At 45.1% G+C, this 15510-nt stretch overlaps 1 protein-coding gene across 1 annotated transcript; it reads left to right on the top strand.

Annotated features, from left to right (window-relative positions):
• Positions 1 to 13521: 13521 nt before the first annotated feature.
• Positions 13522 to 15173, top strand: LOC134871674 (THAP domain-containing protein 6-like). Its single transcript, XM_063894490.1, is given in 5 exon segments — positions 13522 to 13764; positions 14304 to 14443; positions 14446 to 14486; positions 14596 to 14709; positions 14980 to 15173. Coding segments are annotated over 5 exon segments (516 nt in total). The 5' UTR covers positions 13522 to 13684; the 3' UTR covers positions 15121 to 15173.
• Positions 15174 to 15510: the final 337 nt, after the last annotated feature.

Below are 15510 nucleotides of genomic sequence, written 5' to 3' on the forward strand. Positions count from 1 at the left end.
TTTCCAGCAGCTGCATTCAGCAATCTCTCTGCCCTCGACAGAGAACATTGTCAAATTGGTATGTCTTATCAAACTACAAACGTTATTGAGCATAATAAACAAGTTTCAACCATAACATTTAATGGGGTTTTGTACCTTGTTGGGATCGGCTGTAGAACTCCTTTGCTGAAATGGCCGCCATCTTGTGTTCTCACTGATTTGTGTATTGTGCTTTTGCTACTACAAGATGGCACATTGTGTCAACTTCCGGTTGAGAGGGGCCGCTGGCAACATGCTGCAGTGCCTCCACCGTACATTGTTTGTTTGTCTTAATATTGTCACTTCCATATATACGGATTAGAACCCAAGAGCACAACACAGATGTTGATCTCAATATTCAAAAGGTTCAGTTTATTTGGGTCCGGGACAAGCAGGGTCAAAACCAGGAAATCCAGCAGTCAGGCAAACAAATCCAATAAAGGGGGCAGGCAGAATAGAGCTCAGAACAAGGCGATCAGTCAAACAGGCAATAAATCCAATCAGGGCAGTCATGAAAATTGAGGTCCAAAATCAGGCAGGCAGGGTCAAAACTGGGCAGAACAGAAAACAAATACAAATACGAAACGATACGCTACAGAGCTTGGCAATTACACAAGACAGTCTGTCAGAGGACAAGTGAGAGAGAGGTGGAGCTAATGACGGAATGAGTGGCAGTTGAGGGGAATGATCTGATTGCAAGAGCCAGGAGGAAGGCAGGAACCAAATAAACATTTCGATGATGATGGCATATTAAATTTGTTGTAAATGTAAAATATACAGAATGAAGTTGTGAAGTTATAAAACAAGTTAACAAAAGAGAAACTCTGTAGCAGCAGTTTTGGGTGTAACGAGAAGTGTTGGGTGTAACGCGTTACAAAATCAACGGAGTTACAGTAATGTATTACCTTTTGCTGTAACGCAGTAATATAACGCATTACTTCTGAAATGTGGGTAACACAATACCTGTTACAATTCTCAGTAACGCAGTTACAACACATTTTTGTCATGATCCTTGTTTCGTATCTGTCATGTCCTTGTGTTGTGTGTTTTATTTTGAAATGTTTTCCCCACTTCTGTCATGTTAAGCTTCACTTCCTGTCTGCGTTTCCCTCCTGTGCCTGATTGTGTCATTGTGTTCACCTGTTGCCCCTGTGTTTCTCCTCCCCTTTCCAGCTGTCTCTCCTCTTGTGATTACCCTTGTGTATTTAGTCCCTGTTTCCCTTTTGTCTGTTGTTCGGTCGTCGTCATTTCTTCCCTGATCTTGTCCATGTTACCTGCCTGTTCCTGTCGCCCTTCATGTCTGGAGCTAAGTGTTTTTCATGTCCTGTGTTACCCTTGCTTCGTGTTTTCATCAACAGCTTTTGAATAAAGCTCGCTTTTTGTTTTTGACCCTTACCTGCTTCCCCTTGATTTACTGCACTTGGGTCCTGTTTCCCCAACCCTGACAGAACGACCGAACCTAATATGGATCCAGCAGTACATTTTGAGGATTGTATTGTGAAGATTCATACCACATTTTATGTATTTATGGAGAGTGGAGGAGAGTAGGTTCTAAAGAGGCTCAGGATGCAGCTCTTCTTCGTGCACACCGGGAATTGGCAGATAAGCCTTGGTTAGAGAGCTCACTACCAGACTATTGAAGGACATTTGTCAATTCCCCAGAAAGCCTGCACCCTTTCCTTAAACCTCGTGTCACAGCAGCCACCAATCCCTTCTTGGGATCCCACCTGGCCTTTGGAGGTCCATGGGGCCTACAGCAGTCTGCTAAGGGGCGCAGGGTCCGGCTACCAGCCCGTGCTCCTGTTTCCGAGCCTCCTGCTGCCAAACCTCCTGCAGCCAAGCCTCCTACAGCCAAGCATCCTGCAGCCAAGCCTTCTGCAGCCACGCTTCCGGCTCAAGTTTTGACCCTAACAGCCGCCTACCCGGCTGCAGTTCTGGCCCTAGCAGCCATGTTTCCAGGCCAGGCCCTGGCTGCCATGCTCCCAGCTGCAGTTCGGCATATTCCAGCTACTCCTGTGCTGTCGGCGGCCCGGCCCGGCCTTCGGCTCTGTGTGGACTACCGGCTCTTGAACAGCAAGACTCGGAAGGATGCCTTTCCCTTGCCCCGTATTGAAGAGTCCCTCGATGCCCTGTCAGGAGCCCGCTGGTTGTCCACCCTGGACCTTGCGGCTGGATACAACCAAGTACCAGTGTGAGAAAAAAAACAAATCAAAGACTGCATTCTGCGCCCCATTTGGGCTGTTCGAGTGGAACCGGATGCCATTCGGCCTTTGCAATGCCCCAAGTACCTTTCAAAGACTACTGGAAAGGATCTTTGGAGATCAGCATTGTCAGTCATTGTTACTGTATTTGGATGACATTGTTGTATTTTCTAATACCATAGCAGAGCATGTGGCGCAACTAGATGCTGTACTGGGTCGCCTGCAGCATGAGGGTCTGAAAGCCAAGCTGCAAAAGTGTTCTTTCTTCAGACCGGAGATGAGCTACTTGGGCCATGTTATATCCAGAGATGGTGTGTCAACAGCCCCTGGGAAAATAGAAGTGGTGTCCAAGTGGCAGCGACCTAACAATGGGTCAGAGTTGCGTTCCTTTCTAGGATGTGCAAGCTACTAACAAAGCTTCATTGAGGGGTTTGCCAAAATAGCCGCTCCATTACATCGTTTGGTTGCTGAACTGACAGGAACAAAATCCCGGAAACCATCAGTACTCTAACTGATGAATGGACAGAGGAGTGTGAGCAGTGCTTTGAGGACCTTAAAAGTAGGTTGGTGGCTGCTCCAGTATTGGCCTATGCTATCTTCTCTTCGCCTTACATTCTAGAGATTGAGGCCAGCTTCAGGGTACTAGGTGCCGTGCTCTCTCAGGAACAGGACGGAAAGGTCAGACCTGTAGCTTATGCTAGTCGTGGCCTTAGGCCTACAGAACGTAACATGAGCAATTACAGCTCCATGAAACTGGAACTTCTGGGCCTTAAATGGGCCATGACTGAGAAGTTCAGAGAGTATCTGCTGGGAGAGAAATGTGTTGTGTACACAGACAGTAACCCTCTGAGTCATCTTTCCACAGTCAAGTTGGGAGCTACGGAACAGCGTTGGGCTGCACAACTTGCGGCATTTGACTTTACAATCAAATACAGGCCTGGTCGCATTAATCAAAATGCAGATGCACTTTGTCGAACGAACCACTGATTTGATCCATCAGCGGCTCTACCGGCCTGCAATGCATCATGATATCAAGCAGTGGTGCCAGGAGTGTGAACGTTGTCAGGTAGCTAAAAACACTCAACCTGCTGCATGTTCCTACATGGGCCATCTGCTCGCTTCTCGCCCAAATCAAATTGTAGCTGTGGACTTTACCATGTTGGAGCCATCTAAGAATGGAAGGAAAAGTGCCGTTGTTATGACGGATGTCTTTTCCAAGTGCACTCAGGCAGTCGCAACTAATGACCAAAGAGCTTCTACAGTGGCCAAGGTGTTAGTCAACGAGTGGTTCTGTAAGTTTGGAGTGCCAAGTCGTATCCACTCTGACCAGCGAAGGAATTTCGAGAGCAACCTCAACCAACAACTCTTGAGAAAAGCCACACAACTCAGCCACCATCCAGCTGGAAATGGCCAGTGTGAGAGGTTCAATCTCACCCTGCACAACCTCCTGCGCAGCCTGCTGGTCACAAAGAAAAGGGACTGGGCATGCTATTTGCCACAAGTTATTTTCTCCTACAACACCACTACACATTAGCCCACTGGTGAGTTGCCATTCTTCTTGATGTTTGGTCAAGATCCTTAATTACCTGTTGATTTCCTCCTGGGCAGAATACAAGAACCTGTATCTGGCAGTACCCATGACTGGATAATTGAACACCAGACCAGACTATGGCATGCATTCGAGGGTGCCACAAAGCATCTGGAAGCCTCAGCTGCGCATCGCAAGAAGCACTATGACAAGCGGGTGAGGGATGCCCCCCTCCAAGAAGGTCAGTTGGTTTACCTTAAAAACATTGGATTAAGAGGCCGCAACAAGATCCAAGACATTTGGAGCTCAGTAGTCTACAAAGTACTGAGAGCCCCAGCAGAGAGTGGGTCAGTGTACACCGTTGCCCCTGTAAATGACCCTCACAAAGTTAAACATATCCACCGTTCGCTACTGAAGAGGAAATTGGATACTGTGATTGATTATGCCTCTAGTGAGGCACAACCAGAGATGGAGCCTCTGCCACTGGATCAGCGTTCGCAAGATGGTGAATGGTTAGTGCTGGTCCCTGGTGGTGCCGATCCTACACCAGTGGTCATCCAACCACATCTGCAGAATTATGCTGACCTTCCACCAAACCAGCTAGAAGCATTAGCTAGTGATCATCCGAGCAAAAATGAGGAACCTCAGAGAAGGATCACCCGTGCTAATGCTGGGAGGCACAGAAACCTCAACCACCTACCCCAGGTAGCAGAGAGCAGGGCAATAAGGGCTACAACCTCCCACGTATAGTGTTTCCCCTTTTTTTAGGCCTTGGCAATAAGTGTCAATCATCGGGTCGGCGATTGAAAACCAGGGGGCAGATTGTAGTGGGGCGTTGTGTGTTGATTAATACGCTGCAGGCCATTAATGTCTTTGGAGGCGATCTCCGTTTATTTCTGACGGCGAAAAGGGGAACAACAAAATCCTTTCGTCAATCACACTTGTGTACTTCAAGCCTCTCTCCCATGTAGTACAACAGCAAAAGGGCATGCATTAAAACATGGAAAACATACCTGATGGCGAAAAGCGGAACAACAAAATCCTTTCGTCAATCACACTTGTGTACTTCAAGCCTCTACGCAAATCAAACAACACAGGAATATGTTAGAATATTACACAGCGAGTCAAAGCTGTAAAACAAATTCCATAAACCTAGCTTAACAGCGTAAGTTACTACAACCACAATGTCGCTTACCTCTCCCATGTAGTACAACAGCAAAAGGGCAGAGGTAGCGTGGGAAACACCCCTTTATAGGAGGGTAACCCCCAAAAGTGGTCGCAGGGGTACATAAGTTGAGTCTCACTAGTTCCTCATGTCAGGTTAAAACACAGATTTTGGGTAATTATAACACTAAATATGACTAAATATTACATGACATATTACTGCTATAATTGACCCTGTTACAACAGCAACAACCAACCGCGCTGATATTGGAGAGGCCTGAAATCCCCAGAGAGCTAAGGAGGAGATACAGGGGAAGTAAGGCTGGACGTAAACACAGGGAGAAGAAGCGGAGATATAAACCATATCCATAGCCGTGGGAAGTAGGGGTGCTGGGGGTGCTGCAGCATCTGCTGGAGGTCTGGTCCCGACAGTTGGAATATCGTAGCAGCCCCGCCAGTTGACAAAAAAAAACTAACGATAAAATACATAAACTATTAAATGCATAAAATGCCTAAAATTTAAAATTATGTTGTGTAATATGGTTTAATACAGTTTCTTAATTATTACAAAAATAATCTTCAAAACGTTTTCGATAGCGCTGTGCATTCTGGTTATATCAGATGTCATACGAAGTAGTTCACGGGATTGTTTAAGCTAAAATGGCAGCCTGAACGTTAAAATGGCACAGAAACGAATTTCAGATTTTTTCAGTGGATTACCAATACCAGTGTCTAAAACCAGTAGGTCTACACCACCAGAGTGTCTCCAGATTGGAGAAACGGAAACAAATCCAGCTAGCAGCAGCAGTTCATCCTCCGTTTCAGAAGATGCAGAGATCACTGACACAAATGATGACGGTAATAACGGCCCTCCAAAGCCCGCCACGTCTCTGCACAATGCTGCTGCCACTGACAGTGGATGTGTACCCACTGAGCCTTTCCAACCGTTGAACTTTAATTTTCCTGGTCGACGTTGTGGGAATGAAACGTACAGTCGTACATTTTCACCATCCTGGTTTAACAGGTGGAAGTGGCTACATTATGTTCCAGAGATAGATCGTGTCTTGTGTTTTGCTTGCCTGAGAGCCAAAGAAAAAAGACTGATCAATGCTGATAGTGTTCGTGCAAACAACCCATTTCTGTCGGGTGGTTTCGGAAACTGGCGTAAGGCTACCTCAAAATTCAACGAACATGAAAAATCTAAACTGCACACAGACTCCATTCAGAGACTTGCTGCACTGGAAGGCACACCGATTAACGCTCTCTTATCTGATGCGGTTTGCAAACAACAGGCGACTGCTCGTCATGTTTTGGAACTACTGTTCAGAAGTATTCGTTTTTTGGGCAGCAAAGGTATTCCGTTCAGGGGAGACACTACACGTGATGGTATACTGTTTGGATACATGCTGGAGCGAACATATGATCTTCCGAAGGAAAGAGAGTGGATTATGAGACGAGACAATTGGATGTCAAACACCATACAGAACGAGATCATTCAACAGTTCGCGCATGCAATTCAGAGGAACATTGTCGCCAATTCTTCCGAATCCATGTTTTATGGACTAGTTGCTGATGGCACTACTGACATTAGCACCACAGAACAGTTCTCATGTTGTTTGCAGTTTGTTGACAGCAGCCTGGAGGCGCATTGCTTGTTTTTGGGTTTTTATAATGCTCCTGACTCTACCGGACAAACTTTATTTTCTTGCATCAAGGATGTGTTTTTGAGACTGAACATTCCGATTGAAAGACTTATTGCTTATTGTTTTGATGGCGCTAGTAATATGTCCGGCTGTTTCTCAGGAGTCCAGGCCCGTCTGAAAGAACTGTGCCCTCTGTCCATGTACGTTCACTGCAACAACCACGCACTTGATTTAGTTCTCCAAGAAGTCGCCTGCGAAGTTGGCCTAGTGGCCGATACATTAAACTTTGTGCGGGGTGTTGCTGGTGTGATACGAGAGTCGTCAAAGCGTAAACAGCTTTATGAATCGCTTTTCAGTAGTTGCGACGAGGTTGCAGTTAACATCCTAGGCCTGTGCCCAACCAGGTGGTGTGTGCGAGCCACAGCCATCAGGCGCATATGTTCATCTTACAACACTCTGCTGGCCACACTAACGTTGTTGAAAGATGACAAAACCACAAGAGGTGACAGCAGAGCAAAGATTGTCGGGCTGTGGAAGCAAGCCCGTAAAGGCAGAACTCTCTTCGGCCTGCTCTGTTGCCAGGCACTGTTTGAACCGTGTGAGGCTCTGGCACGGAAGCTGCAGAGCTCCACAATGAGTGCGCTTGGCACACTTGAGTGCGCAAATGTACTGAAAAACAGCATTGCGGCCCTTCGAGACGACCCAAATGTTGTGCAGATGTTTCAGAAGGTGGAAGAACATTCCTCAAGAATGGATCTCAAAATGCCAGAAACGAGAGAGAGCAGAACCCCGGCACGATTTAGGCAAACTGCAGAGCCAGAAGCACTCACTCGCAGCGCACCAACAGCCTCTTGGAAACGGGAATTCTATGAGGCTGTCGATCTAGTTTCAGGGGAGCTTCAAAGAAGGTTCGACCAAGAGACTTTGACGCTAGCGGGGAAAAGAGAGAGGGCAGTTATAGCAGCAGCACAGGGAGAAACAGTGGACTTGGACAGCCTTCAGCTTCCTATGGAGCTGGACAACTGCCGCCTTGATCTCCAGCTTAAAATGCTGAACACTGTCACCAAGGAGTCTCGGTGCACCACAGTTAAAGATGTAGCAGCACGTCTTTGTAATCTCCATCCACAGACGAGAGCTCTCTTTTCTGAGGTTGAGAAAGTCATCCAGTTATGTCTGGCTCTGCCAATATCAGTGGCCTCATCGGAACGATCGTTCTCCACTTTGAGAAGGTTAAAGACTTGGTTAAGGTCCACAATGACACAGAAGAGGCTGACGCATCTTTCATTGATGAATGTCCACAAAGACATTATGGACGATGTGGACATGAATGCGCTCATGAGAGATTTTATTTCCATGACGCCTGAGCGTCAGTCCGTGTTTGGAGTAGTACTGTGAAAGGCCCAACGGTAAGCGCTTGATTTGATCAGCTCAGCTGCCGCCGAGCAGTGTACTGTAAATAGTTCGACGCTGACTTTTTTGTTTTTCATGTCAGTTGAGATTGTTGAGATATAATAACTGTTCTCAGTTGTGTGCGATTCTAAGGTACAGCCTATAAAAGGTTGAACTAAATGCTTGTTCAGTAGTAGTTGATGCCGTAGTAGCTCTGACCGTGAGACTGATGTGTCAGAGCACACCGAATAAATACGCCAACGGCTAAAGATAATTCACTCTCCGTGTATGCTTTTCCTCCGAATGCAACGTTATCTGTGCAACAGTAGTGCACCACAGCTCAACAGATACTAATAGACATATTGTGCATTCTTCCCTGCCCCTGAGAACACTGCAGGTTTCTGTTGATGCTTGTTTGGTTTAATGTTTTTTCGGAAGTCGCTCATTTACAATACCGTCTTTAAAGCTGTAAACATTTTTTTATTGAAATAAGTAGCCTTTTGTTTTAGTGTTCACATCACAGTAGCCTATCTGGTTTACAATGAAATACATCGTGTGGTGTTTAAATATTGCGCACACGTATCGTATGCCTGTCTTTTATTTAGCCTATCGGAACACCTCTCAGTCTTCAGCACCCCCAACCCAAATCATCTTCCCACGGCTATGACCATATCTCCCTTCCATCACCATGGGGAACTGGAGGTCGCTGGCTAATACGATGGACGAGCTGGCGGGCCTGGTGAGGACTCAGCGGGTGTATTGTGAGAGCAGCGTGCTGTGTTTCACGGAGACGTGGCTCCACGAGGACATCCCGGACTCTAACGTAACTGTGGACGGCTTTCAGACTGTTCGGGCGGACAGGAGTCACTGTGAGAGTGGCAAGAGGAAAGGTGGGGGACTTCCTATTCTTATTAACAACAAGTGGTGTCATCCTGGACACGTTACTATGAAGGAGTATGTGCCACTAGGGTAGGAACCCTAGCTGTGTAGCCCGGACATTGAACTGCTTGCCATGAGTCTGCGGCCGTATTATCTGCCGCGAGAGTTCTCACACATGATCATTATGGTTGTTTACATTCAGTAGCGGTGCGTGGCCAATTTTACAGAGGAGGCCAGAGAGATCGTAAGCTACTGAATGACGTCATACCCATGTCAACAATGTGACTAAAAGTAGCATAAATAAATCAGGACAAATGATTGCAGCTGCTGCTATTTATTGACACCATATCGCAACAAGCTTAAACAAACACAACACAACACAACACAAAACCTTACACCCATATTTGTAATCTCAATAATACACTGAACTGTAGCCTACAGGTGGCCTCACATTCTAAAAGTCTCTGACGGGTTCACACCGCTGTCCGCAGGATGCTAAAGTGAAAGCCTCGGCTCAGGCATGGACTGGCCATCGGGCGTACCGGGCAATGCCCGGTGGGCCGACGAACATTTTTGGGCCGGGGCTGTCATAATTTAATAATGAAGGGGAAAAAAATCCACCGCGACGGTATTTGAGACACGAAACGGCCCATTGGTTGATTTTCTTGACGGACATTGGGGTTGGCCAATGACATCTCTCAGCCCTCCCCCTCCACCACAAATCAACGAGAGGTCGGCCTCAACTTTTTGAGATCTGAAGTCAGTCATGATTGGTCGAAATTGTTGTCAATCTTGACGCAGTACAACAAGCAAACCTATCACATTTCTGTGCGCATACAGGCAGGTACACACACGTAGGCTACACACGCACGCACTCAGAAAGACACTAGAATGACACAAAAATTATGATAGCCCATAACAATGAAAATATTTTGGGATGTGTGTGTATCTTCACCTAATAGTATCTGGGGAGATTGTAGGCTAAACGCATGTAAATGCTCAACATAGGAAATAATTACAGGACTCATTTTATTCAGTCAGACTTAAAACATGCATAATAATAGTAGCCTATAGAGTTTTGTGCACAATCGTTGCTGGTTTGGAGGTGGTCACCCTAGTGTGTGTGTGTGTGTGTGTGTGTGTGTGTGTGTGTGTGTGTGTGTGTGTGTGTGTTTTAATAGTCTTTGTTTTCAAATAATGCTATAGACTCGGTGTCCAACTTACAGTGTTATTTTTGTAAGTTATAGTTTGCAGGTGTTATAGCTTACAGTTATTATTATCATGTAATATTAGGGAAACATTGCTTTCCCGAAATGGATGATAAATTATTGGTAACCAGAGAAATAACACTAGTGAAATTAACATTCCACACAGGGAGATCAGGCAGATCCCAATCAGGCAGAGGTTGTGAAAGTGATAGGGAAGAGAGGCTTAAGCTACAGACAGGAGCACAATGAAGCTGCATACACCTTGGACATCGACAGTCTCGACCATGGCAATTTCCTAGAACTAATTATATTGTTGGGGAAATATGATGTTTGCTTAAAAGAGCACCTCAGCAGTGTAATTGAAAGAAGCAAGCAGATCCATGCTTCGGGCACACAAGGCAGAGGCTCTCTGATCACCCTCCTGTCCAAAACAACTGTGAATGCAGTAATCGATGCTATCAAACATTTAATTCAAGAGAGAATCTCTGCAGACATTAAGAAAGCAGGGATGTTTTCTGTGCAGCTAGACACAACTCAAGATATTACAGGGAAAGAGCAGTGTTCTGTGAGTTTGAGGTTTGTCACGGATGCAGTCCATGAAAAGCTGGTTGCAGTCGTACAATGCAGCACAACTACAGGACAGTCATTTGTGACTCTGTTAACTGAAGTCCTTGAACGTCTGAAATTAGTCATAGGCCTGTGCATCGGCAACTCCACAGATGGAGCCTCTAATATGCAGGGGCGATACAGAGGTTTCTCTGCATTAATGGCATCCAAATACCCCACCCATCAGCATGTGTGGTGCTATGCACATGTCCTGAACCTCTTGTTGTCCGATACCACCCAGAGTGTTATTGAAAGTGGATCACTATTTGACCTGCTGAACATTGCTGTATTCATCAGGGAATCATATACAAGGGTGAGTGTGTGGGAGACCGAGAGCCAGGACAAGAGGCACAAACGCATTTCAACAATTGGAGAGACGAGATGGTGGGCTAAACATCATGCCCTGAGGAAAGTTTTCGGAAACTATGGCAGACCTGGTGGCCTCTTTGTTGAAGTGGTGTCCACACTCTCTGCCATAATGAAGCTGGATACACTTGGATCAAATGTACAAACCAAAGCCAGAGGATACCGAGATGGCTTACTCCGATATGAAACTGTCCTAACAGCTCAGTTATTCCTCCGGATATTTGAGTTCACCTCACCACTATCAAAATACCTACAGACCAGAGGAATGGACATCCTCTCAGCACATAGGATGGCCACCACAACACAAGATTCACTGAAAAAGATAGCAAGAGATTTCCCGGCAGTCAAAGACGCAGCTGACTGTTTTGTCCATTGGGCAAATGAAAAGCTAGAGGAGCACGATGAACTAGATTTGGAAGTGGAGGCTGCACTGCCTTAAAAAAGGGTGAGGGGGAAGAAAGTCTTACCAGGAGAGATGGCCCAGGATGAAAGCCTGAGTGATTCAGAAAAGGCCTATGAGGTCAATGTTCACCACCAGATTCTTGATACAGCTGTTGAGGCCATGCACCAAAGATTCCTCACCCATGGCACCCTGTATGCAGATGTATCCCTCCTACATCCCAAAAACTTCCCACTTATCCAGACCAGTGGCAGTGCGCTACAAAATCCTTCTCAGATTTAATATGCTGACTCACGCATACCCCCTACTTGGGTTGGCATACAAGTTTTTGCTGACCCTGTCAATAACTCAGGTGTCCTGTGAGCGGTCATTTTCAACCCTCCGCTACATCAAAAACAGACTGAGGAGTTGCCTGTCTGCCAGCAATCTGGAAGCCTTTATGTTGATGGCCATTGAGAAGGATGTCCTTGTGTCCCTTGATACTGACACAGAGATTGACAGAGTTGCGGAGAAGAGCGAATTAATGAAGAAACTGCTTTTTTAAGGTGAGATTCATGATAAATAAATACATTTGTGTTGAATGAGTGGTTTAATTACACGTTTTGACAGAAAGTAATGTGATTATTGCTTTGCTCTCTCCTCTCCTCCTCTCTCAGGATTATTGGAGGGCCATTCAACATTTTCTCAACCAGCTGCCCTGTCCCTCAGGGATGTTCCAGGGATGTGCCTTTCATTGGTGTGGCTCACAGGCATTATTCACATTTAGCATATTTGGAGTGAAGGTTTGGGTTTGCCTTTCCCTGATGTGGAGTTCACATGTGTTCTTTTTCTTTCATTAGCACCAAGGTCTAGCAGCCTTTTGTCTCAGCATATGGTGCCACTTTGAGGAGCTTTTTTTTACATGGATGCATGGTCTTATTGTAGGCCTAATTGTCTTATTTGTATTTGTATAAACAGTATATTTCTTTTATATTATTATTAAATACTGAAAAGACATTTCTAGCAGTGTTTCTTTGACAACCACTTTCACTTCAAGATGGGAATTGTGGCACTGTAGCCATCTCTCCCAAGATGAAAGTCTCTGTAAGTAAAAGAGCGTATACATTTTTTTAACATGTTAAACTCTTAACAGCTCTTCCATGTAGGCTACTGCGCTTTATTTTTACTTTTTGAAACACAATGTGCACATATATCCTCTGGTATGTCGTGTGCCTCAGCATATCGTATAAATAATCATTGTGGGCCGCCATGGCCAAAAATGCCAGGGCCATTTTTTGGTCCCAGTCCAGCCCTGCCTCGGCTGTCACACTGCGTAAAGAAATAAAGTAAGCTTACTCACTATTTGTAGAGAAATGCCATTCTCCTATCCTTAATGGTGGCGAAATGATCTGTGACCCGGTCATACAGATCCCCATGCTGGAGCGGTCAAACAAGAGGCATGGCCAGCAGAAAAGACAATTTAGCATTACACTCCCTGTTAGCCAGTCCGTTCTCGTATAGTTCCCTTCACAAAACGTCCGGGTATTTCCTTTAGCTCTTCCCTGAGTAAGGTCGAGATTCGGAGTGGACCTACCCTTCTGTTTTATTTTTAACTGAATTTCAAACGGTAGTTTAGTGAAATCGTTTCTCAGAAAAAACTCTGGGTCTCCGTCGCCATCCATTCTTACTTTCTAACCTTCCTTCACGGTCAGCAACAGCATGGTTGTGTGTGGTTACGTACTTACGTATTAGTGTAGGAGGCACGTACAAGCTAGCCTCCTCATTTTTTAAATTTTTACAGTTTGATTGACCTTGATGAGCGTTCGGTGACAAGCCGAGCTTCAATCTGATTGGCTAAAACCCTTAGTAGTAGTGGAGGCCAAGTTAAACGGGCCTCCTTAGATGGCAGTATTTCACCTATAGGGGCGCTGTTTTGCTCGCTCAAAGAAAAACATGACATCAGGGAATTAAACACGGCATATTTGGAACCTAAAATGTGCGTCATGAATCCCAACTCATGGATATTTTTTTATCGAATATAAATGAGGAGGCCACGCCTCCCTTGGCCTCCGGGAGAAAACGCCACTGTTTACATTCCTCCGTCCGCTAACGCGGCGCTCGCGACTGACGTCACCCATACTGTCATCGCCATAGACATCTTAAATCATAGACGGAGCATCGAACGCTCTGACGCGAGAAATGCGGCCGCCATCTCGAAGTGTGGATGGGGAGCCCGGGAGCAGCAAAAATTGACAGTTGACACGTATGGCCAGGTAGCGTAGCGTCTACAGAAGAACACAAGGATGCCGGGCTGGTGTTCAGCGTATGCCTGCTCAAATGAGCGGACAGTCGAAAATAGAAATCAGGGGATTACTTTTCACAAGTAAGATTTAACATTACCGTGCTATTGGTTGGATTTTGTGAAAATAATATTACCAGAGCGTTGAGAAGGAGCAAAGATCTTCGATAGTACTGAAATCGTAGCCAGCTAGGCTAACAAACAAGAGTATGACCATAATAGAATTGCTTGTCAATGAAATGAAAAAATGACATACTTGAACAACATAAAGTTGAAATAAATGATGAAGCTAAAGATTGTAAAAGCCAACAGGGGTAAAAGCTAGGACCACAGTCCAGACTGTGTAGGGGGGGCAATATAACTAGACAATCAGATGGAGAGTGGCTATACAGTGTAGCTAGTCTAGCATTCCAATCCAATTTTGTGTAGCCCACCTTCGTGAAATGTGTGGGACAAAATGTGTGATAAACAGGAAAAGGCCCTGCCACACTTACCTGACACCTGGAATGGGGTATCTTGGGATTACTGTTGAACTAGGCTATGTGTTCACCCGGCTATGAACTGAGATTTGATAAATCATATTCCATAAGCACTGACCTAGATTACATCTGACACTTTTGAAGGTTTCCCAAAGACAAAGATGTGAGGAAGAAGTGGGAAGTGGCTTTGAGGAGAGAAGGATTAACTGCAAGTGATTATTCAAATGTCTGCAGTCAACATTTTAAGCAGGCCGATTTTGATAGGACGGGTCAGATTGTCCGACTATTATTCCATCCCTCTTCAGCTTCCCGGTTCACCTCCAAAAAGTAGGTATATCATCATAAGGCTATTAGCATTCATAAATGTAAATATTCTATTATCAAACAAACTTATCCTTTTATATATTGTATTATGCATAATGTTTCTTCATTTCAGTTGGTAAGGGACAGGGCTACGTCTACCTCCAGAAGAGCTGAAGAAAGCCTGTCCATGGCCTGTAAGGATTCCCCAGAAATGGCAACCTCACAGCCACAACCTCAGCCTAATGATGTGAGTATTTCTACTTTAAACATCATATCATAATGTTCCTGGACATATTAAAATCTCACTTGTTTTGCTGCCACTCATATTAAACACACTCACAAATAACTGGCTTTGACAGTTGATGAGAAAGAATGTAGATATGAGCCATATACTAGTGGTGTCAAAGTGATGTTTGTGAAGTGAAACATTACTCAAACCATGTTCATCCCTTTATTTCTACTAGGACCATGTCTAGTGAATCATTACTCAAACCATGTTCGTCCCTCTTTCTACTAGGATCATGGCTATGCCTTGCCTGCTTCTCCTACCGCTCTTAAGGCCAAAATCAATGAACATTTGGCAAGAGTGGAAAGTCTGGAGCGAGAGAAGAAGAATGCCATGTCCAGAGAGAAAAGAGTGTATTTTTTTATCTGTTAGTCTTTGAATATTAAAGTTGCTATTTTCTTATTTTCTCTGTTCTGTAAAATGTGTTTGGGCACTGTGTAAAGCACTATATAAATATAATGTATTATTATTATTATTATTATTGTTATTATTATAAGATGTTGAGAGCTGCAGAGAGGGTGATCCGCCAAGCTTCAACAATGCAAGCTCAAGCTCCTAAGGTGTCAACAGTCCTACACATTGTCCGAGGGGAGATTGGTACAGAGGATGTATTGCTGCTTGGGGAACACATTGAGGAGACACAGTTTGGCATCGACAACCACCATTATGACTTGTAACCATTGGTTGTGTCTGTGTTTCATAAGATAAGGCTGCACCACATTGCCAAACTCGCCTCTCTTGAACTTCAGAAAGGAAGCACAA

The sequence above is a fragment of the Eleginops maclovinus genome, chromosome 1 (assembly GCF_036324505.1).
Source record: "Eleginops maclovinus isolate JMC-PN-2008 ecotype Puerto Natales chromosome 1, JC_Emac_rtc_rv5, whole genome shotgun sequence".
NCBI classification, from domain to species: domain Eukaryota; kingdom Metazoa; phylum Chordata; class Actinopteri; order Perciformes; family Eleginopidae; genus Eleginops; species Eleginops maclovinus.